Consider the following 21,713-nt stretch of genomic DNA (forward strand, 5'->3'; position numbering starts at 1 on the left):
TATTGTTTTCTTTAGCACAAGTCGTGTGGATCATTCTAATACTCGCCTCTCCTCGCAGCTCGATAGAAATCCTGGTAAGTCTGTGGTTCTTTCTTAGACCTTTTCTTGCTTTCTTTTCTGTTGTGTATTACTTAGTTATGCCACAGTTGGCTTTCCTAAATTTTTCAGGATTTTCGTTCCGGTCTCAATTTTAACCTTGTTGTCTTTACAGTTTATGGTGACGTTCATGATGTTTATACACCTTAGAAATTTAACTATTATTTGAAATGCAAAATCTGAAGGATTTTATACGCACCCCAATTGAAAAATGGCTGTTTATGAGCTGAGGGGAATTTTTAACACAGCTTTACTTTTCTCCATCAGGATCTGATGATAATAATCTGAACTCCATATTCTACGAACACTTGACAAGGTCCCTTCAGCACAGCCTGTGTGGGGACCTCATGATGGGCCGTTGGGGGCCCTTTTCCACAGGGGACTGTTTCGTGTTGGCTTCAGACTATTTGAACGCTTTGGTTCATATCATAGAGGTTGGCAATGGCCTGGTTACGTTTCAGGTCCGAGGGCTGGAGTTCAGAGGTAAGAGACCTACAGCTGTAGTTACAGAGTTGTGTCAGTTGTAAAATTCTTGAGTTTAATTTCCTAAAGGAATGGCTTAGGTTATGACATTTCACAAAGCTGGTGCGCTTTTCATCCAGCTGCAGCAAAATCGTGCACACAATGCCAAAGATCTTGATGATCTGTTACTTTCCACAGTCCTTTTTGGCGAAATCTTGTAGATTAATTATAATCCTGTTCTTTATAACTTTATTTTTTCACAAGGTACATACTGTCAGCAGAGAGAAGTCGAAGCCATCACCGAGGGAGTCGAGGATGACGATGGTAAATCTTTCTTGCTTTTTTCCCTTTTTCCTGTTTTGTTTATTGCTATGTTTGGTTGATCAGATTTGTAATGTTTTCACGTGCCTTGTATTAGAATGTCCCTTATCCACTCAGTAAAGTTACACTGTAGTTAATGCAATGCTTTCCTCATTTACAGAATTTCCTTTAAAAAGGCATGATGGCTTCGCTAAAAAGACTTGCACTGCAGTATCTTATACTGCAACTCTAATTTACGTTTCACTTTCTCTATTTGTTTTATCCCTACTGCTGATGTCACTTCCCACCTGTTTATGTTATTCTTCTGTTATTTCTAGGTTGTTGTTGCTGTGAGCCAGGTCATCTTCCCAACATGCTTTCTTTGAACGCAGCATTTGGCCAGCGGTGGTTAGCATGGGAAGTAAGCGCGACCAAGTACATCATTGAAGGTTACAGCATCAGCGACAACTCAGCGGCGTCCATGTTACAAGTGTTTGACCTGCGCAAGATTCTAGTTACTTACTATGTGAAGGTAAAAGGGAGAATGTCATGTGCCCATGAATTTGACAAACACGCTGCGGCTTTATCTACTAGCCTCTGCATGTAACCTTTTTAAAACTAGTAGTAATTTAAATGTCAGTGAAAGCGCCTGAAAATTGCGTAGCGTAACCCATTCAGTTTGCGTGTAACAGAATAGCCTAAAACGTTGCATACCTTTTCCACACCAAAGCTAAAACACCTTTAAATGCTGTTTAATTAAACACGGCTTAGAATTACAAGTTTTCGTTGAAGTTTCTAACTGATGTTTCTCGACTTTAAAATTAGCACAGTGAAAGCACAGTTAGAGTTCTCTTGAACCCAAGTTGAACCCTATATAAAATTCAGTCTTTCAGTTTTCTGCTGCTGATGTTCATTTTGTTAAACTTGGTTTAACTAAACATGTTTTATTGATTTGAATGGGGTATTAATTAGCCCCTTTAGGATGCGTTTGTATGTAACAAAATAACCTTTATGTGGCGTGCCCTTTGAGACTAGTTTGTATATAATACAATCACAAACTGCGCATAGTCACTATTTTCGCGGATCCAGCAAAGCAAGGGAGAAGCGCGAGCGAACGGAAATGGAATGCGAGCTAAAGTACCAGGAGTAAGGTCTGTTTATTTCTTCTTCCTTTCTTGTTACAGTCTGTCATATTCTACACACTACAATCACCCAAACTGGATCAGTGGTTACGCAGTGACCTTATACGAGAGCAGCTGGTCTCTGTACATGACCCACAGTACGTGGATATAGATCGAACCTTTTATCACAATATTGACGAGGATTATGATCTGCGACAGGGCGGCATCTCTAAATCCAGCTTTCTGAGCTGTTACTTAGCTTGGATTCAATACTGCGCTTTACGCAAGGACCCGGTGAGTAAATACCTCCAGTGCTATCGGGTACGCTGCTGTAATCGAAGAGAATCTACCCGTTTTTTATGATGTCTCCCTACATTAACAAGTTATTCCCAGTCTAGCTGTTCGAAAATAAAAATAAAAATCGTTTTTGCATTCTTTTTCATTCACACCGATATTACGCTCTCATTGTGTAATAGAGTTGCATTGCTGGAGTTGCATTGAATGGGAGAATATAAGGAGAGAATTAGCATGTGGAAATTTTCTAATATGATTCCAGTTCAATTCTTTAATGCAATCAACTGTGGTAGACCTGTCGCAAATATTTCTCTCCCCCATTTTTTAGCCTATTGACTGTGAAAGAGATTCCTTTCTGGTCACTCTGTGTTTTGCGTTGTGTTTGTTGGCGAGACGAGCATTAGGGACAGCCTCACATCCACAGTCTGCAAGGTGAGTCGACAATCTTGGACACCCTTAGATCCCCAAAATGTATCATAGGCAATATTGTGAATTAATATTACGAGATTGAGACTGGGGGGAGAGGCATTATGTCACGGATTTTAACAGAATAATGGTCCACTTTTTTTAACAATTGCTATTTTAGAGCGTTTGGCTACGGATGGCTCGGATGGAAATCGATTGCAATTTGAAAACGTTAGCCAACGTTTTTAAGTTGTTTCGCGCGATTTTGTTTCCGATATTTATAGTCGAATTTGACTTCTATCCCCAAATAAAGGTTATATCTTCAGTTAAATGTTCAAAAATAATGTTTTTGATGGGTAAAGTTGCCTACCACTTATTTCAGAACAGTTTAGACCACAATATCATATTCATTCCCTTTAATAACCTATTTTTCACTTCGTTCCTGCAGCCTGGAATCGTTTTTGTACGGTCTGCACGCCCTGTTCAAGGGAGATTTCCGAATCACAGACCCCAAGGATGAGTGGGTGTTTGCTGACATGGATTTACTAAGAAAAATTGTTGCACCTGGAGTGCGCATGTCACTAAAACTACATCAGGTAAGAAACACTGCGGGCGCAACTATAATGCTTTGCACAAAATTTTGGTACTTGGTAAACGCAGTTAGTGGCTAATACAAGTCTAGAAGATCTTCACTCATCCTCATCGAGCCCATGAGGACTTTTGAGGTCGGCCAGAAAACTGCGCCACCCATCCCGGTCCGCCGCCGATGCAACAGCAGCCCCCCACGAACGCCAACCCAGCCGAGCCGGTTTCTTTCTGGAAGATCTTACACTAAGGTTAATTTTTTCTTTTGAATTCATCTTCTGATTGTGTTTTTATTGCATTTCAAGGATCACTTCACTTCTCCTGATGAGTACGAGGAACTTTCAGTCCTTTATGATGCTATCTCATCTCACGAGGAAAGCATGGTGATCTCGCATGAAGGAGATCCAAAATGGCGGCAGGCTGTGCTTGCTAATACGCCATCTTTATTGGCGCTCAGGTAAGGTTTACGACAAAGCGTAGACATAGTGACTTAACAAATCTCTTTGTCCGTCGGCAGCGAAAAGATATATGTGGTTCTACATCCAACAAACTAAAAGCATGTAATACTCCTGTATGGTACCCTCATGTTAGGGAATTGAATAAACTCCGTATAATGTCAATTTTTTTCTCAGACATCTTATATATTAGCAGACACATGTGGGTGATAGCTTTGGTATTTATTTGTTTGCTTCCTTCAAATTCGATGCTACAATAAAAAATAGGGTTTTAAACTGGTAAGCGTACAAAATTTGTTAAGGATAATGTAGGATGCGACGAGCGAATACTAATTCTGTTCCTATTTTGTTGTTTTATATATCTTAGACATGTGTTTGATGATGGCACAGACGAATACAAGATCATCATGCTCAATAAAAGATACCTAAGTTTCAGGGTTATAAAAGTGAGTATATGCACTGAGATAGTTTACTTTTGTAATAATTGGTATGTAATAAACGAGATTTTGTCCAGCGCATTATATTCTTTGACTATCAGTTGAAAACTGATGCAATTATTATTAAGGTCGTCACACACTAGGTCACTAGTAGTCCTTGTGGCTGGTCCAGTGGACCTAGTCCCTTGTAAACTACCCATTTTCGTAAAAAAAAAAAAAAAAAAAACTAGTCGCAGCGACCAGATTTTGTGCCCTACGACTAGTCCCACGAATTCAAACTGGTTTGAACTCGTGTGTACTGTTTGTGCGACTAGTTCCTGCGACCAAAAAAAAAAAAAAAGAAATCAGTCACTAGTTTCTTGTGTTAACTCTACAGGGGACTTATCTCTGCAACTAGTCGCACACTAATAGGCGTGGCTAGTCCCTTCGTGTGTACTGTGCGTGTGCCTAGTCGCAGGGACTAGTCCCTGCAACAAATCCTTTCGACTAGTAGCCTCGTGTTCACAGCATCGTTATTTACATGTGTCTCGCAGATTAATTGTTTATTTGCCTCAATCAGTTTTTCTAACGGACAAATCACAATATTTTGCTCAGCTTTGTCTAGAAATTGTTGACTCGATCCATGCTCTTGACAATGCTTGAATACTGATTTTATTTTGCTTGGTTTTCAGGTTAATCGCGAGTGTGTTCGTGGATTATGGGCAGGGCAACTTCAAGAACTGATCTTTCTTAGGAACCGGAACCCGGAGCGTGGCTCAATTCAAAACGCTAAGCAGGCGTTACGAAACATTATTAACTCTTCGTGCGACCAGCCTATAGGATATCCTATATATGTGTCACCACTCACAACATCCTATGCAGACTCAAATACACAACTCGCTAGAGTTGTTGGCGGTCCTTTAAGTTTCAACGGCATTGCTGGTTGTCTCGGTCGTTTGTGGCACCGCATACGCATGCGCTGTGGTGCCACTTGTCAAAGTGGAGGAGATCTCCCGGATGGCACAGTGCCAGACGTGTCTATAGGGCCAAGTTTCGCGGAGCGTTGCACGAGTTTTCGCGAGGGCCCCATTTATATAAGCACCCGTAGGTCAACTCCAAGTTCCTCCTTCAGTAGGGGCCAACCTGGTTTGCGAACGAGTCAAAGATCTACTGCAAGCTCGGGCTCCAAGAGACCCAGCACATTATCAGTGACCTTAGCTCAGCACCCAGCACCTCAGCTCCAAAGTCCTGGAGCTGCGGCGGCAGAGGGCTTGACCCAGCGTGTACGTATTATTGACCGCGGGCAAGTTTATGATAGTATAAACTTGGGGCGAAGGATTGATGTTCAGTGGCCTTCGGAACTCATGAGGGAACGAGGCGGGAGATCTTACTGGAAGGACTGGAACCCAGTTGAGGGTGTGGAAGGGACTGTGGTACATAGATGGACACCGTGTCACAGGGACCCTGCTAGGAGGAGCCATGTGGATCGGCCGATTGTTTTGGTTAAGATTGATGACAAGTTCGTGCCTATAGCTGAAGCAGGGGTCATGGACGCTGGAATAGAAGTGTAAATTGAAAACGGCTTGATGTGAAAACATGTTCATTCTAGTGTAAGCCCTAATAATCGGTGATCAACAGCTGATTTCTCCATAAAATACCAATACAAGTCATGCGTGCGGGTTATGAGAATATAGGAAGTGATCACCAAGACAATTCTCCCAAGTAATGTTAGAAGAAAATTATGGAGGCTGGTAAAAAGAGAATTTGTATTTTGGCTTCGTGGTTAATTTCAGTTTGAGTAGCAACATTTGAATACTTTAGAACTTTCTTCGCAGTTTAAATACTTATCAGTAAGACTGACGAATTAAGGAAACGTAATATTGAAACAAAACTAATTGCAATGCAACGTGTAATCTCAATTTAGCTGTAGATGAACTTCAATTGTAAATATCGATAACAATAATTGTACATAGCTAAATAAATGTAAAGTATATTAAGGTTTATGTGACGAGGTCAACATGTTTTTAAACAGTACTAGTTGTCCAAAAGCGAACTAGCGATTTACAACCAAGTCAAATCCTGAGATTTATAATAACGTGCGAAAACTGCAGCAAAGATGAGTCATTCGTAGAAAAGTCTATACTGAAAAGGCTTTACGCACGATACTTTTTCTTACATAGTGTTTGATTTTGCTGGGCTCATTTCTTGTTAGGCACGGCCCTGGAGGTATTCTAAGAATAGTGAATTCATAGCATTTGTATTATGAATATGTCTTTGGAAGTGCTTCAAGCTTACTTAAGCTCATAATTAAATCGAGATACAGATCCTGATCTGTTTTTATCCCTAGTCATCACGACTAGAGTTTTATTATCCGTTGGATCCTTAAAAACGACGGTCGGATGATATCCTTCTTCATATTGCTCGTCCATCCACTTTGTGGAAGTACCAGGTTCAAACCATTTGTAAGTCTGGCGCTCTGATGTTTCTGTCATTACAACAAAATACTGCTCCAGTCCAGTTGAGTAACATATTCCTGTTATGGCTTTTCCCTTTTTATGCGCCGTCTGTATTTCATCCCTAGCCCCGGTCCATGTATTACGAGTGAACCATGCCTGTGCTTTGTGTTTGTATTCCTCTGTGTCCTTTGTCATAATAATGTAAAATGTTGAACCCCGAGCAGCATATGCAGTGATCTTAAAGCCCTCGTTCCATTCCTCCTCTATGTCAGATGTGTTCGTTACAATTGTTTGACTTGTGCCATAATTTGCCATAAAAAACACTCCAAATCCAAAGTTCTCATCGCATGCAAGAGAATAAATATCTGTTGATTTCCACTGTTCATCGACGAACTCGGAGAAATCGTCATAGTTTTTTCGAATCCCCCAGGTACGGGCAGGTGCTGGATAGTACATTTTCAAAGGTGCAAAACATCCACAGAAGTATCCATTACACATACTTTGAGAGACCAAAATATTTTCGGAATTTTTAATAAAACTGCTAACAAAATGAGTATACGAAACTGAGCCATATCCACTGGTAATCGGAAAGTCCACATAGTTTCCTCCACTGTACATAGGTTCAGTACTTGGGCGTGGTTTCTTTCCAGTCATGAACAAAGTCAAATCTCCACCTTCGCCTATGAAATACTCGAAAAGTTAAAAAGATGAACAAAGAACTCAGGCTAAACCTTTACTTCTTTTATGTTAAAATTTACAAACAAAATATTTGTGAACGTAGGGCTGTTGCGGTTTAATTTCATGTTCATTTATGATTAGTTATGTATTCATCATTTGTGTACTAGGCATTTTCACTCTGGCATGCGCCCCTTGCTTTGGCCAAAAGAAAAACGTGGCGAATAGATGCTTACGTGAACCCAAAGTAGTTTTCGTTGATGAACATAGAGGAAAGTTCGGAAAGCGTCTCTACACATTGGTTATTTTTTCGTTGACGACTTTAGCTATATTATGATCGTGGATCGATGATCTTTGACTACACTTTTTTTTATTTTATAGTGTCTTAGGAAATTATAACATTATATTAGTTTTAGCTAACCTCTTTTTTAATATAGAAATGTAAGCGCATTGAGTTCTTTAAATGCGCCCAAAAAACTTTATTATTATTATTATTATTATTATTATTATTATTATTATTATTATTATTATTATTATTATTATCGTTATTATTATTATTATTATTATTATTTTTATTATTATTATTATTAGCGGAGCTCCTCAGCGCGCGCCAGCGCGCGGAGCGGAGCACCATGGGTAATGCGGGTACGAGAGAATTGATGTAAACCCAGGAGGCCGAAAAAATTTGGTGCGTACGCCCGACCGACCGCGCGCGCGTACAGACTCTCGGGGAGGGGGAGGGGAGTCCCAAGGCAACCCAAGCAGAGGGGGGAGGGGAGACAATCTTCTGCCTGAGTGAGGTAATCGACTAAGATCTTTGATATTGGACATCCATTTTATGGTCAATTGACAGCTGTCAAAACAACGTATCCGCTGACCAGTATTACATGACCATATCGCGGGCTCAGGTTTAGAACTAGTCAAGGTCGCGTGGTTTTTTGAAGTTGACCGCTGACCAAGTGATAGCATTGCTATTGGTCCGCGGGCGCAAGTACTTTTCCATGGTCAGTCCATTTAGATTTACATGAAGGACAAAGTGAACAACCCGGTCAGTTTGTAAGCTGAACGAAGCACAAGGAGAAACCGAGCAGGGAAAAGAAATGTCTTCGTAAATATTTCTCGGTCTACCCCGTCTAAAGGCTTTACACATCATGGAAGTTATGGCAAACGATAAGGGCTTACGGGGAGATCCGAAAAAATGGCACAGGTGGAGGAGAGCGAGCGAGTTTCTACCGTTTCGGCGGATGACCAGCTCTAGGAAATTAATTGAGCTAAACGCAATTAACTGAAGTGAAGGAAAAAAGATGTGTCAATAGCTACACGGATGGAAAAGGCTGAAATAGACCTTCGCAGATAATTCAAAGGTCGGTGGTGCTGGAGTAAGTTATAATTTATAGCTTACACATGTACTACGCGGTTGGATAATAATACGAAAAACTGCGGCCGCTTCGCCTCCGATTAATTCATGAGCTGGTTGAAAGCTTTGCCCTGCTGAATTGCTGTGAATTGACAAGCATTCTCCGACTTCAAATATGAGGTAACAAACTTTAACTTTACTGAATACACTAAGTCCATGTTTTTTGTGAAAATTTGTAATTATATGCTTACACATGTACTACGCGGTTGGATAATAATACGAAAAACTGTGGCCGCTTCGCCTCCGATTAATTCATGAGCTGTTAATGACTTAATGTTTTTATTTAAACTCCCAGCTAAACTTAGTGTTTTAGTTTTTTTAATTCATCTATTTATTCTTATTTACTCGCTGTTGGAATTCGTTTGAACGAACTATTTTAGGGTCGTGGACGAATACGCCAAGAGATCGTTACGTTGCGAATTTCTTGCGTTGACACGTTTTTACCACACCTTAGCAGAAACAAAAAAAACTCAGTTTATTTCCACATAAAACTATCTTAGTTAATTATTTTGAGTAATTTTATAAAACACAATTGTTCGCTCTACTTGTAATTCATGCCATTTTAGACACTGTATGCAGCTGTGTATGCAAACTAAGGGCCGAATCGCACTAGCGGACAAGTTTTAAATGTCATAACATTTTTTACAAAAACAAAATTGTCGCGACAAGTCAGAGACATTTTGAAGAAAACAAAAGGTGTAATTATTAGTACAATAGCTCTACACGTGCTTCTGCCATCCCTGTACATTTCTCAGCACGGTCGTCTTGGGCAAACATCAAATATGCAGTACAACGCGGTAAAAAAATCTAAAACAATTCGCATTTAAAGTACGCGTGTTCTCATGCAGTGATAATGAGTCGTCTCAAGATAACTTTTTCTTTTCTCATTCTTACATTTGGCCGAAACACTTCACTTATAAATATGCTTTGCCTCCCGCGAAAAGATTTTGCGGCTGGATTATGAAAGTGAGAGCCACATCATGGTGTATACTATCCCAACAACTTTTGAGTGCGTGTTGTTTTTCGGTGCAATTTGGACCAAACACAATAGCCAATCAACAACATATTGTTATCTGGCATTACGAGGGGCATGGGAATGCGACTTGTCATGAGTTGTCCTGCCTTGAGGCAGGACTTCGGCCCCTTTGATGATTTGTCCATTTTGACAAAATTTGCCCTTGTCCAACAAGTCGTTCGCACTTGTTTTTGCAATTGTTTGACAACATCTATCGCGCGTGCAACGCGGACCAATCATAAGACAACTGCTTCTTTGTTTTCCTGAAATGTTGGACAAGTTCTAGGTCTCAAAAAACGCACTCGCACTTGTTTTCTGTAACAAGTGACACGTTAATGATGAAATATACCAATTGTTACAAAATTTGTCCGCTAGTGCGATTCGGCCCTTACATTGACTATCACTATGACAGTGTTGAATGTGTATCTTTGCAATGGCCTCTCACCAAAAACAAAAATCTATTACATCCCTCACAAATTGGTTTCACAGAGGGATTTCGGACATCGGATCACATTTTCTCTTTACGAACTCTTATTGACAAATATGTAACTAATGCAAATAAGGGAAAATTATTTTGCTGTTTTGTTGATTTTCAAAAAGCTTTTGACTCTATATGGCATGATGGTTTACTTTCAAAGCTGATTACCTATAAACTAGGTGGACACTTTTATCAACTGATCTCAGATATGTACTCTAGATCCAAATGCGCCATAAAGTGCGGAAATCGTAGGACCCAATTCTTTAATTACAACAGGGGTGTAAGACAAGGATGTATTCTGTCTCCTCTACTATTCAATCTATATTTAAACGACTTTCCTTTTACTCTAGATAACTCTCGTGATACAGACGCAATTACCCTACCAAATGGAGATCCACTTAATTGTCTATTTTATGCAGATGATCTAGTCCTTATATCTCAAAGTGCTTCAGGTCTTCAAAAGCAAATCGACACACTCCAAAATTACGTACAAAAATGGCTGTTGAAAATAAATCTTCGGAAAACAAAAGTTTTAATTTTTCAAAAGCAGAACCGTAAAAGCACCCGGGAAAAATATTCTTTCTTTTTAAATGGAAACCAAATTATTAATACCCCAGATTACACCTACCTGGGAACAATATTTAGCTCGAATGGGAGTTTCACCTCCTCAAAAAAGAGTTTAGTCGAAAAATCTAGACGTTCAGTATTTGCATTTAAAAGGTATATTGAATTCAACAAACTCTCTATATCCAAATGTAATTTCTTATTTAAAGCTGTCTTTCTACCCGTTCTTTTATATGGTTCAGAAATATGGGGGGCATATGATAGCCTCAATCTTAACAAATGGGAGAAAGATCCTATCGAACGCTTTCCCTCGCAATTTTACAAATCTTATCTTTGCCTTAATAGAAGAGCATCGAATGTCGCAGCAGGAAATGAAACCGGAAGACTCCCTCTCAAACTAACTATTTTCTCTAATACACTCAAGTTTTGGCTTCACTTACTAAACCTTCCGACTTCAAGCGTTGCCAGACAATGCCTTCAAATTTCAACTCAACTGGCAGACTCTGGAAAAAAATGCTTTATGCTCTCCATCTATGATATACTTAAACAATATGGTACCGATTTCTCTACTGATTTACAAACTATGATTGATACAAAAGGAGATAGATTAAAAACTAAACAGTGTCAATCCAAAATAATCGAAAACTTTAAAACTGGTTTAGAAATGCATCAACATGAATTGATTAGATGTAACAAAAAACTGAAATTTTACTCTACTTTCAAAACAGATGTTACTCCCTCTAACTCGATCACTAGAACTTATTACAAATCTTAAACATCGACGGGCAGTAGCAAAACTTAGAGTAGGCAACCATAACCTACGAATTGAAACTGGTAGACATTCTTATCCTTAACTTCCTGAGCATCTGAGAATCTGTCAAAACTGCAGCTCAAATGAAATTGAAAACGAAGAACATTTTGTACTTAATTGTAGTAGATATGATACAATTAGAAAATCTCTAATAGACTACATTGTTAGTAATTATTCTGATTTTAGTTCTTTAGATGCCAATCAAAAAATTATATTCCTCTTTAATAATATAGATGCCTTTCTCTGTAAAACATTAGGTTACTTCATTCATGAAGCTTTTGCACTAAGAAATGAATCGACAATCGCAACAATTGTCAATTAGTTGATCCTATTACTTGCCCTTACATATCTTTAGATGTAATTCGTATTATTATTATTATCATTATTTTCCTATACTTTTGCAATACCATTTGTAATTGGGAATGCAAATAAAGTGTGTTGTTGTTGCAATGGCAATGTTTTTTCTATACAAGTAAGTTAACAAGAAATCTCCAAGTAGAAAAGCTAAATATCCCATTGTAGGAAGGAAGGGTCACTACACTGAGTGTATAAACGAAAGAGGCTAATATTATTATATTTGCAATCCATTGATTGCAATACCATTTGTAATTGGGAATGCAAATAAAGTGTGTTGTTGTTGCAATGGCAATGTTTTTTCTATACAAGTAAGTTAACAAGAAATCTCCAAGTAGAAAAGCTAAATATCCCATTGTAGGAAGGAAGGGTCACTACACTGAGTGTATAAACGAAAGAGGCTAATATTATTATACTTGATGAGATCCATTAAATAAGACAGAATTTTTTATAAATTCTTGTTATAAACAGGGCCATTAATTAGAGCTAGTGTGGTGGTTTTTAATAGATTATTATGTCAATCCTTCTTTTAGGTAGTGTTATATTCTGCCATTAAGCCGCAATGAATGAAGAATACCTACTGGCTACAGTCAAGTTTTGTTGAACTTGGTATAGAATGCTCTGTGCAAAGTGGACAACAGCAAAGTAAATCAGGTATCTAGTTTATATTAGTTATAATTGAAATATGTTTTATTCAGTTTCGTTCTTTTTTTACCCAGCTGCTTTAATCTGCATTTGGTTGCTGCTGATCTTCTTACTTTGTGAAATATTTGCATTCATTATTCAACTCCTCAATGGAGGTTGCCTATTCACCGAGTTAGGATTTCGAGTTGGATTTCGAGTTAGGATTTTGAGTTGGATTTACGAGTTCGATTTTCCAGTTGGATTTCGAGTTGGATTTCGAGTTAAGATTTCGAGTTGGATTTCAAGTTAGGATTTCGAGTTGGATTTTGGAGTTGGATTTTGGAGTTGGATTTCGAGTTAGATTTCGAGTTACATGTAGGATTTCTAGTTGGATTTTCAAGTTGCTTACCGTACTAAGCACTCCGGTTAGCCTACTATACACGCCAGTTAGCTTACTATGCACTCCGGTTAGCCTACTATACACGCCAGTTAGCTTACTATGCACTCCGGTTAGCCTACTACACACTCCTGTTAGCCTACTATTCACTTTGGTTAGCCTACTATGCACTCCAGTTAGCCTGTTTATGGTTAGCTTTCAATAATTGTAATGGGTTTTGCTTTGTCAAAAAAAATCCAACTCGACATCCTAACTCAAAAATCCAACTCGAAATCCTAACTCGAAAATCCAACTCGAAAATCCAACTTGAAATCCAACTCGAAATCCTTACTCGAAATCCAACTCGAAAATCCAACTCGTAATCCTAACTCAAAAATCCAACTCGAAAATCCAACTCGAAAATCCAACTTGTAATCCTAACTCAAAAATCCAACTCGAAAATCCAACTCAAAAATCCAACTCGAAATCCTAACTCGAAAATCCAACTCGAAAATCCAACTTGAAATCCAACTCGAAATCCTTACTCGAAATCCAACTCGAAAATCCAACTCGTAATCCTAACTCAAAAATCCAACTCGAAAATCCAACTCGAAAATCCAACTTGTAATCCTAACTCAAAAATCCAACTCGAAAATCCAACTCAAAAATCCAACTCGAAATCCTAACTCGAAATCCTAACTCGGGAGTTAGTTTGTCTCTCTTCAGTGACATTCAAAACAACTACAATGTATTAGTAGACAATTTAAATAATTAATATTTCACTAAAAGTATGTTTTCATGAAATGCCTAGATCTTGTACCAGAAAATATCTATACCCTATCCTCACTGTGGAAGGTTAAATGGTTTGAATGTCACCTCCCCTCACAAACTCCTCACAAATTCCAATGTGTGGTTATGGCAGAAATCCATGGCCAGCTCATCCTCAGTGTATGAACCAGCATCAAAGAGCCTCAAAACAACATGGAGCAGGAAAACAATAGCTTCAAAACAGACATTTTTCACAGGTTCTTATACCAAGGAAAACCCAAATATTCAGATCCATCCCATGTAAGGTCAATGGAAGTTCCAAAAGGGCTAGCGGGAGGGGGAGGGGGAGGGGGGTTGATTAAAGGCCAAACCTTTTAATTACCAATAAGAGGAGGTGTTAGGGTTTGCAGTGATGCTTTGAGTTTATTAAAATATTTAGTTGACTTTGCAGTTATCAGTAAAAAAAAATAGTCTGTGCTGATCCATCTCTGTTAAATATCTAATGGATCCTTTTGCATCCAGTGGTTTGGCTTCAGTTAAACAAGCTCAAGTTAAGTGTTTTGTTTTATAAATTATTGATATTGATGACAATTAATCAATTTTAATTTAATCTGTGGCATTTGACTTTTTTCAGGGTTAACATGAGTTGCAGAGTTTGCAGTGCCACAGACACAAAAACAGACAAGGACAAGGACATAAATAGAAAACAGGAAAGATTAAATCCAGCTCGATGTTTGGGTGTCGTCATGATGCTATTTTTAAGAGACTAGTAAATTACATGTAAGTTAAAATCAAGAAAAGCTGCAAATAAGCAAAATTTAGATTTTAAATGTTAACCTATTTACAGTGTACTTCAGAAAACGACTTCTTGATTGACCTGTCACTTTCACATCTTGTTAGATGTAACAAGGGCATTATGAAGTGATCTTTTCAAAAATATGCAGCGAAAACAGTGACAGCAGAAATGGTGGTAGTTTAAAATTGCTATTTTCAATGTTTTGACTGGTAAGAAACCACATGTGACCAAGTTAAAATCTGTTTGGCCAGTTAACATGACCTGCAAGTGTCCAAATGTTTTGAGCCCTCAACTACACAGGACTTACATGTAGTTGTCTAATTATATGATAAGATCTTTGGTTGACTTTGGGGGAGGTAGTGGAGTTACAAAGCAATGTAATTATTTGAATTTGGATTAGTTATGCTGAAACTGGTGGTACTGTAATTCTAAAGTATAGGTGAGTTTAAAACCGTTATTGCAAGCAATATGCATAACCAATTTCATTCTTATGTATTGTATGCTGTGTACAATTTATAAGAACAGCTATATTTTTAAAATAAGTGAAATATTCTATTTAGCCAGATAAAATTTGCAGTATCCATAAGGTACCATGTAGCAACCAAATTGTGACTCACTTGCTTGCTTTGTGAACTCCATGACAAATGGGCAACATGACTCCATAAAGATGTGGACAATAATACAAACAAATTTTTAAAAGAGTAGTCAAAGTATTGATGTTATATTTTTTCTTGCATAGTTTTATACACAAGCAGACATGATTCTATTTTTTTTCTGGGTAATCAAATAACAAAACTGAGTTTGAGACTCACAAACAATATTCTAGCTTCCCAGAATTTTTGCTTTTTTTCTGTAAGTGAAGTGAAACCCCTTAAGAGGAAGGGGAGTCAAAAGACATGTAAAAGTGAACAAGGTGCTATCTTCTTCTTTTCTTTTCTTTTTTTTTTTTTTTTTTTTTTTTTTGGGGGGGGGGGGGGGTTGGGGATGGGGTGACCCTGTTCGGTGGAATGACAGAATGTCACTTCTTTGTTTCTGGAGTTAGGTTCACCCCTGTTTGCTCGCAGTTAGCTTTATTCATCTGGTTTGCTTGCGGTTAGCTTTCACTCTAGTTTGCTTGTGGTTAGCTTTCACTCCGGTTTGCTTGGAGTTAGCTTGGTTTGGGCAACATGCTGTAAACCATTAGCTATAACCTCTGCCATTTCCATTCAAAATTAAGGACGGTGCCTACTAATAACAAAGTATTTTTGCCCGGCCGATGACTATGCAAGAAATGTAGATGTTACCAAGGGCTACTGAAATTCAAAAAGGAAATTGGGGGTAGCCACGCAAATTTTTGGAGATAATTAGGTTTGAAATCTGGAAAAAAGTGCTGACGTGGCATTTTAAAATAAAGTAAAACTAAATACAATTTCCTTGCAAATTCCATTTGAAATTGGTTTTTCATGAACAAAATCAACATTAAATATAACAATCTTTTCAATAACTAACAAATAATGTCTTCGGAACTGCGTGATTCACGTTTTTATTAACAAAATAATTGCGTTTGAGCCATTTTTGACTCTACCAGCTCTCACTTGCACGGCCAGAAAATCGGCTTAAATTTTTTTTCACTTAATGAAGAATTAAACATGTGCTCTATAGACTTACCACTTCCATTTTATAAAATAAAAATTAGGGGTCATTACGCGTTTTTAAAAGTTATACCAGTTGTTTTCAGGTTCTAGGAAATCGCTTATGGGGTCTGTTACATTTTTCCTATCCCCTCCCTGGCGAGTTGAATATTTGCATCTCGCGCGTGCACTACGCCATTTGTCACGGTTAGCAGTTTGCGGGTAACGTTTTAGCGCTTAGCGATTTGTTTTTAACTGTTAATGTGAGCCATTTTTAGTGGTTATCGGTCAATGGTTACTGATATGTTGCTTTTCCGCTGTTCCTGGCTTAGGAAATGTGTATAAACTGGATTTCGTCGCAGAGAAAACTTTCTTGATTTTTAGTCGCGCGCTTGCTCGCGTAGTTGAATTCGTCATTTTGAGCGAGTAAATTAATTAAAAGCGCGCGCGCCCAGTGTGATCGATGCATTGCGTGATGCGCAGAACAAGTGCGCAGTAGCAATAGGAGGCACCGTCCTTAAAATATAGGCAAATAGTGAAAATGAAAATGAATAAATGAGTGAATGAAAAAAATTAAAATCAACCTTATTATAAATGTAGATGTTCGTTATTTCCTTTATACTCTAAATGTAAAGTGATTTTTTCTTTCTTTTAAAGCTGGTAAAGCAACAACAAAAATGCCTAATTTGCCATGTGATATGCCTATCTACCCCGACATGCAGCCCTACTCCTCCCTCCTTTTTTTCTACATGAAGGTAACATAATTGCCCGTTTTGCAACATAATTTCCCATCCAGACTTCTTTATGATAATGCGTTCGGTGGAATTATAACATTTTGATTGATTTTGTTTGTTCTCTTATTTGGTGTTGCTGTACACGGTACCCGGAGGGGGGGATGGTACTCCCATATAAGAGCTATACGGGTATGTGCCGCTCAACATGGTATGCTTTTTGCCTCTCTGACTCTGAAACAGGGTATACAAATCACCCTTTTGACTCTGGAACAGGGTTGATTGTTTTCCCAGAATCCTGATTAAACACTATCAAGTACATTGTATATAGCTATGAAACTCCACTCCTTTCATCGCTTTATCTCCAAGCCACAGACGAAGTCAAGTGAGAGCTTTGTGATGTACGGTAGTGTTTTTATATCTATCTTCATATATTTCCATTGTGGATATTGCTGGAACAGGGTACCTACTTCTGCAGTGTTTGTCTGGAACAGGGTCGCAAATTGAACCTTTTGTCTCTGGAACAGGTCCAGAGTCTCAGCAACTCAACGGCACACCCCCATAGTAAATTTTAGGGAGTACCCCCCCCCCCCCCACCCCGGACACGGTAAAAAAGAAATAAGGAAAAATATTAATTATTATTTATTAAAAAAATAAAACGAATATAAATTTCTTAGCCTTAAAGTTTTACAATGGCCAGAATTCAGAGTTCAATAAAGTGCAAAATAATTAACTGGGGAGCTCCGCTTTTAGGCTTGCCTAAATTTATATATTATTATCTTTCTCCCGACGAAGCTGAGATATATCAATTGCCTACTCGCGAATCTGATCGCGTGCCTCGTGACACGAGATTAAGGGCTTGTTTACAAGCAGGTAGGGTAACCCTAGTGCTAGGGTTACCCTAGCAGGAGGGTTACCCTAGCGCTCCCACATTCCTTCTTTTTTTCATCGACGTGTTTACAAGGCAGCTAGGGTTACCCTAGCACTAGGGTAACCCTAGCTGAGCGCTAGGGTTACCCTAGCGCCAGGGTAACCCCAGCGCCTTGTAAACGCTCTGCTCTTCTTATTGCTGTGAGTTTATTCCGACTTTCAGCCTTAAATTTTCTAGGCGGAAGAAATTCATACAGTATAAGTGACGTTTTTTCGAAGTGCTCAACGACTAGCTCGAGCGCGAGGTGTGAATACAACCTGACTCCTTTTTTTAAGTGCTTCAAACAATTATTTTTGTTTTTAGTGAAGCCCACTTTTACACTGAATAACTACACTGTATATAGAGATGATTTAGTGTACGTTGGGTGAGAAATAAAATATCACCACTGATTTATCCCGGTAAAAACGAAAAACTAAGTAAAACGTTTATTGCAAAACTCAACAAGTTCACTACACTCTTTTTTTATAAGAATCTAGTTTATAAGACTAGTAGTAATTGGAAATTAGGGGAGTGCGTTCGGTAGGGTGGGGTGATATGGGGGTGTGTGCAGGGAACGCTGGAGGCAAGGAGTGGGAAGTATGATATTATGTTTTCATATTCTCTTGATATTTGAGGTCTGTCCATGTAAAAAATGTAAGACATTGCTCAAGCTGATGAAACCTGATCTACTTGTATCAACCCATCTTTCTATTAAAGCATAATTATAAGAGAAGAATAAAGTCGTTTGATTGTGCCAAACGAAGTGGCTAAAGGTCTTTAATGAATCCAAATAGAGTACAATGTATATCTAGTAGATACTCTGGAAAATGTTTGTATAGTTATTTGTAACATTTACTAACAGTAACAAACGCCTTTTAAACTGAAATGTAGCCATTCCAAACATTTTAATACCAGTCCATTAGGAACAGTTTTTTGTTTCCTTACAATCATAAAATACAATAGATGTGTTGAAAGAAATTTTGGGGGTTGTAAAGTAACTCAACAGTAATTTAAAATGACTCAACAAATTGAAATAGTCTGCATTCATCTTGTCAATGCTTAGTGGCCAAAGGGAATTTGGTGTCTCACAAGTCTGTATGCAGAGAGAAGTTGAATCTGTCACGCAAAGCTGCTGAGTTGACACATCAGAACTCGGTGTCATCACCGAGGCAAATTGCAGTGTCTGTTTCCTAGAAAACAAACCACTACACAGCTTTCTAGTTTTCTGATAAGTATAGTAGCATTAAGCATATATTTTGCTACTGTAGGACTGCTTTAGGGGAAAAGCTCTGCGAGAGGTAACCAAGACTCTGCCCGTCTTCAGAACTTTAATCTCCGTCTGCTTCTATAGTACAGCTAAGCACAACTCTTCTTCTAAATCTAGTGAACTAGCAGCCCTTCTAATATAGCTAAAACGTAGACATGTTTGGGTTCAAAAACTCTCTGACCTTGGAAAACTTGAGACATCCCCAGGACCGACTTAAGAAAACAAATACAAACAAACCTACATGAAAAACCAAAATAAAGAGTAAACGGCCAATGATAAATCAAGACGCTCAAAAACTAAACCAAAACAGGAACCTTTACGGAGGTCCCAAATCAAGATCAGTAGATGATTTCAAGTTCTTCTACCGTGGGAACGGAACCCTCAAATACAAACACTTGACAAAATAACCAACACAACCTAAAGTTAGAAACTCTTAGTGTGAGGTAGACCTTGAACATCCTTGGGCTTTAAACTTGAATTACAAAATAACCAAAGCTTCGAGGCACTAACCCAAACATGACCACTGGGAAAGACTACAGCTTAGCGATAAGGGTCCTTAATAAACTACGATAAACAACGTAAAACATTGGTGTGGGCAATCAGGCCCTTACAACAAAAGACTTGAACGGAAGCAACAGAATGACAAATAACCGACATAGAACTAAAACAACTAAATTCTAAAAACAACTATTAAGCTTCACAACATGCCCCCTTCTTAAACAAAGCATCGTCCCCGATGCCAAAAAGATTAAAAACGATTAAAACGTGGTATTAAAAATAAGGAAATTCTACAAAATTGATAAAGTTAATAAAGCTTTAAAATATATATTGCTAATAAAATAAGCAAAATGTAAAACAAGCAGACAATCCGTCCTTGTACAGCAAAACAAAAAGTTGAAAAATTACTAGAAAATACTGCAAAGAACTACACAAAATTTACGAATATGTAATTTTGCAGCAGACTAAGAATGAATAATAATGAGTACGAAAAATAATACCAAAAATATCAAATACAAGAAAGGTTATATAAACAAAACTAATCTAAGATATTACAGAACATACTATAGAAATTACTAGTGTTCAATAATAGGAATTGTTGGTGACTACGTTAGTCCAACTCGTCTAATTCATTTCTTGGCTCGTTGGCTGCCGCGACTTGAGTTGTGGCTAACCAAAAATAAATGGAGGCACCAAATGGCATTGCCAGACCACAAGAAGGGCAATATAACATGTTTTCCAAGATAGCTCTCTTCTCATTGAAACAATCCATGCAGATAATATGGTCACATGGAAGACAAAGCCAGTCGATAGGGAAAGTGGTCGAGCTTTTTAATGTCAAACAAAAAAGACATGTCCACCTTTCGATCATATCCATAATCACTGAAATAACAAGGGAAAAGAGTAACGAACACAATCAAATATCTTCGATCTCAGAATAACGCTGTTCAACCATACGTTGAAAACTAAACGCGCTCAAAGCTGCCATTAAGTCTTGAAAAACAAAAATTCCCTCAAACTCTTGAGATGCGAAATGTATGAGGTTTCGCGCAAGGCAAAGATAACCAGATAACTTTAAGGTAAACAACACCTCACAAAAATTATTTTCCCGAAATAAATGACAATAATCCCTCGGAAAGGTAACACGAAACAAATCATTGAGAAAACGTTCGTGTATCATAAAGTAACTACAGATCTGTATAAATTCAACTACATTGTCAACCTCCCAAACTAAGTAACGACCAAAACCAGAAAACAATCCTAAAAATAAATCTAAAGTTTGCCATGAAAATGGGTGATCTACACGAAAAACAGGTATCATTTGCCTTGAGCGACAACCATTCACTTGACATTTAAAAGTAGCAAAAAGACCACTAACTGATGCTAAATTAATAGCTGCAACTTCATCAATCTGCCTAGAAAAGTTAAGAGCTACAACACTAATTACGTAATTCATATCAGTGTTCACAAAGTTCAGTGTTCAAGAATGTTTCGCAAAGTTCCTTTTAAGATCTTTTCTTCCCTCGGTGATGGCCTTGACGGACTGACTGGTTTTGATTTTCCTGACTGATGGGCTTGGGTTTATCACAACGCTTGCAGATTTTGTGCTGGTGAGGTGTAACGGTAACAGTTTGAAGACGGATTTGCCTTTCTGGCACTTTCTGAAAACGGCGCTGGAATATCTTAATACACTGGCAGGCAACACAACATAGGATGAAATTAATGACTGACAGACCAAGTGCCACATAAGCAATGTAATCAGTTAGCGTGGTTTCAGTGGTGACCTCAATCTGGTTAATCATATCATCTGCCTTCTCTAAGGTTGAACTAAGCTGACTGTCGTAATAGTTAAACATCTCATCAAAGTCATTTATGACAGACCGGTTTAAAACAACGCGTGGAGGAATTGAAAGTGATTCATGATGGAGCTGCAGGGTACCCATGTCACTCTTGGTTGGATCCCATTTAACGTATACAATTGAATCTTCTGAAAACACCGGCAATGACACGCTCCGAGCCTTTGGACAAGTAGCAAGGCTTGTTTTCATCCCAGTAAAACTAACGTTGCACGGAAAATTGTAGATGGCTAGTGGTGTGATATCCAATTTACCAGTGTTTGTGAGAATCGTACCAGATGTTGGAAACGATAGTTTCAGTTCAGGATTCCAGGCAAAACCCAACCATTGCAAGCTAGTTACTGTTTTCAATACATTTGTAGGACAAAGAAAA

The 21,713-nt window shown here is 38.2% G+C and overlaps 3 protein-coding genes across 12 annotated transcripts in view; 1 reads left to right on the top strand and 2 right to left on the bottom strand.

Moving 5' to 3' along the window:
* Window positions 1-21,713, top strand: part of LOC144634536 (pecanex-like protein 1) — a 110,752-nt gene that overhangs the window by 38,298 nt on the left and 50,741 nt on the right. For 3 of the 5 annotated variants that reach the window (XM_078493513.1, XM_078493514.1, XM_078493515.1), the window contains exons 25-35: window positions 16-74; window positions 364-579; window positions 823-882; window positions 1,197-1,390; window positions 2,043-2,273; window positions 2,602-2,705; window positions 3,127-3,274; window positions 3,569-3,720; window positions 4,086-4,164; window positions 4,827-5,744; window positions 5,928-6,307. In XM_078493513.1, coding sequence (XP_078349639.1) covers window positions 16-74; window positions 364-579; window positions 823-882; window positions 1,197-1,390; window positions 2,043-2,273; window positions 2,602-2,705; window positions 3,127-3,274; window positions 3,569-3,720; window positions 4,086-4,164; window positions 4,827-5,705 — 2,122 coding nt within the window. In that variant the 3' untranslated portion in view covers window positions 5,706-5,744; window positions 5,928-6,307. Of the gene's footprint in view, window positions 1-15; window positions 75-363; window positions 580-822; window positions 883-1,196; window positions 1,391-2,042; window positions 2,274-2,601; window positions 2,706-3,126; window positions 3,275-3,568; window positions 3,721-4,085; window positions 4,165-4,826; window positions 5,745-5,927; window positions 6,308-21,713 lie in introns of those variants that run through there. The other 2 variants (XM_078493517.1, XM_078493516.1) reach the window with 2 other exon arrangements.
* LOC144635449 (uncharacterized) overlaps window positions 5,798-21,713 on the bottom strand; it is a 42,053-nt gene continuing 26,137 nt past the window's right edge. The window contains exon 3 of the mRNA XM_078494557.1: window positions 5,798-5,882. The gene's annotated coding sequence lies outside the window, so the exon portion shown is untranslated. The remainder of the gene's footprint in view (window positions 5,883-21,713) is intronic.
* LOC144634582 (uncharacterized) overlaps window positions 6,301-21,713 on the bottom strand; it is a 121,728-nt gene continuing 106,315 nt past the window's right edge. For all 6 annotated transcript variants that reach the window (XM_078493589.1, XM_078493592.1, XM_078493593.1 and 3 more), the window contains one exon: window positions 6,301-7,270. In XM_078493589.1, the coding sequence (XP_078349715.1) occupies window positions 6,426-7,270 (845 nt within the window). In that variant the 3' untranslated portion in view covers window positions 6,301-6,425. The remainder of the gene's footprint in view (window positions 7,271-21,713) is intronic.

This window comes from Oculina patagonica, chromosome 13 (assembly GCF_052425735.1).
Source record: "Oculina patagonica isolate OP01 chromosome 13, crgOcupat, whole genome shotgun sequence".
Taxonomy (NCBI): Eukaryota; Metazoa; Cnidaria; class Anthozoa; order Scleractinia; family Oculinidae; genus Oculina; species Oculina patagonica.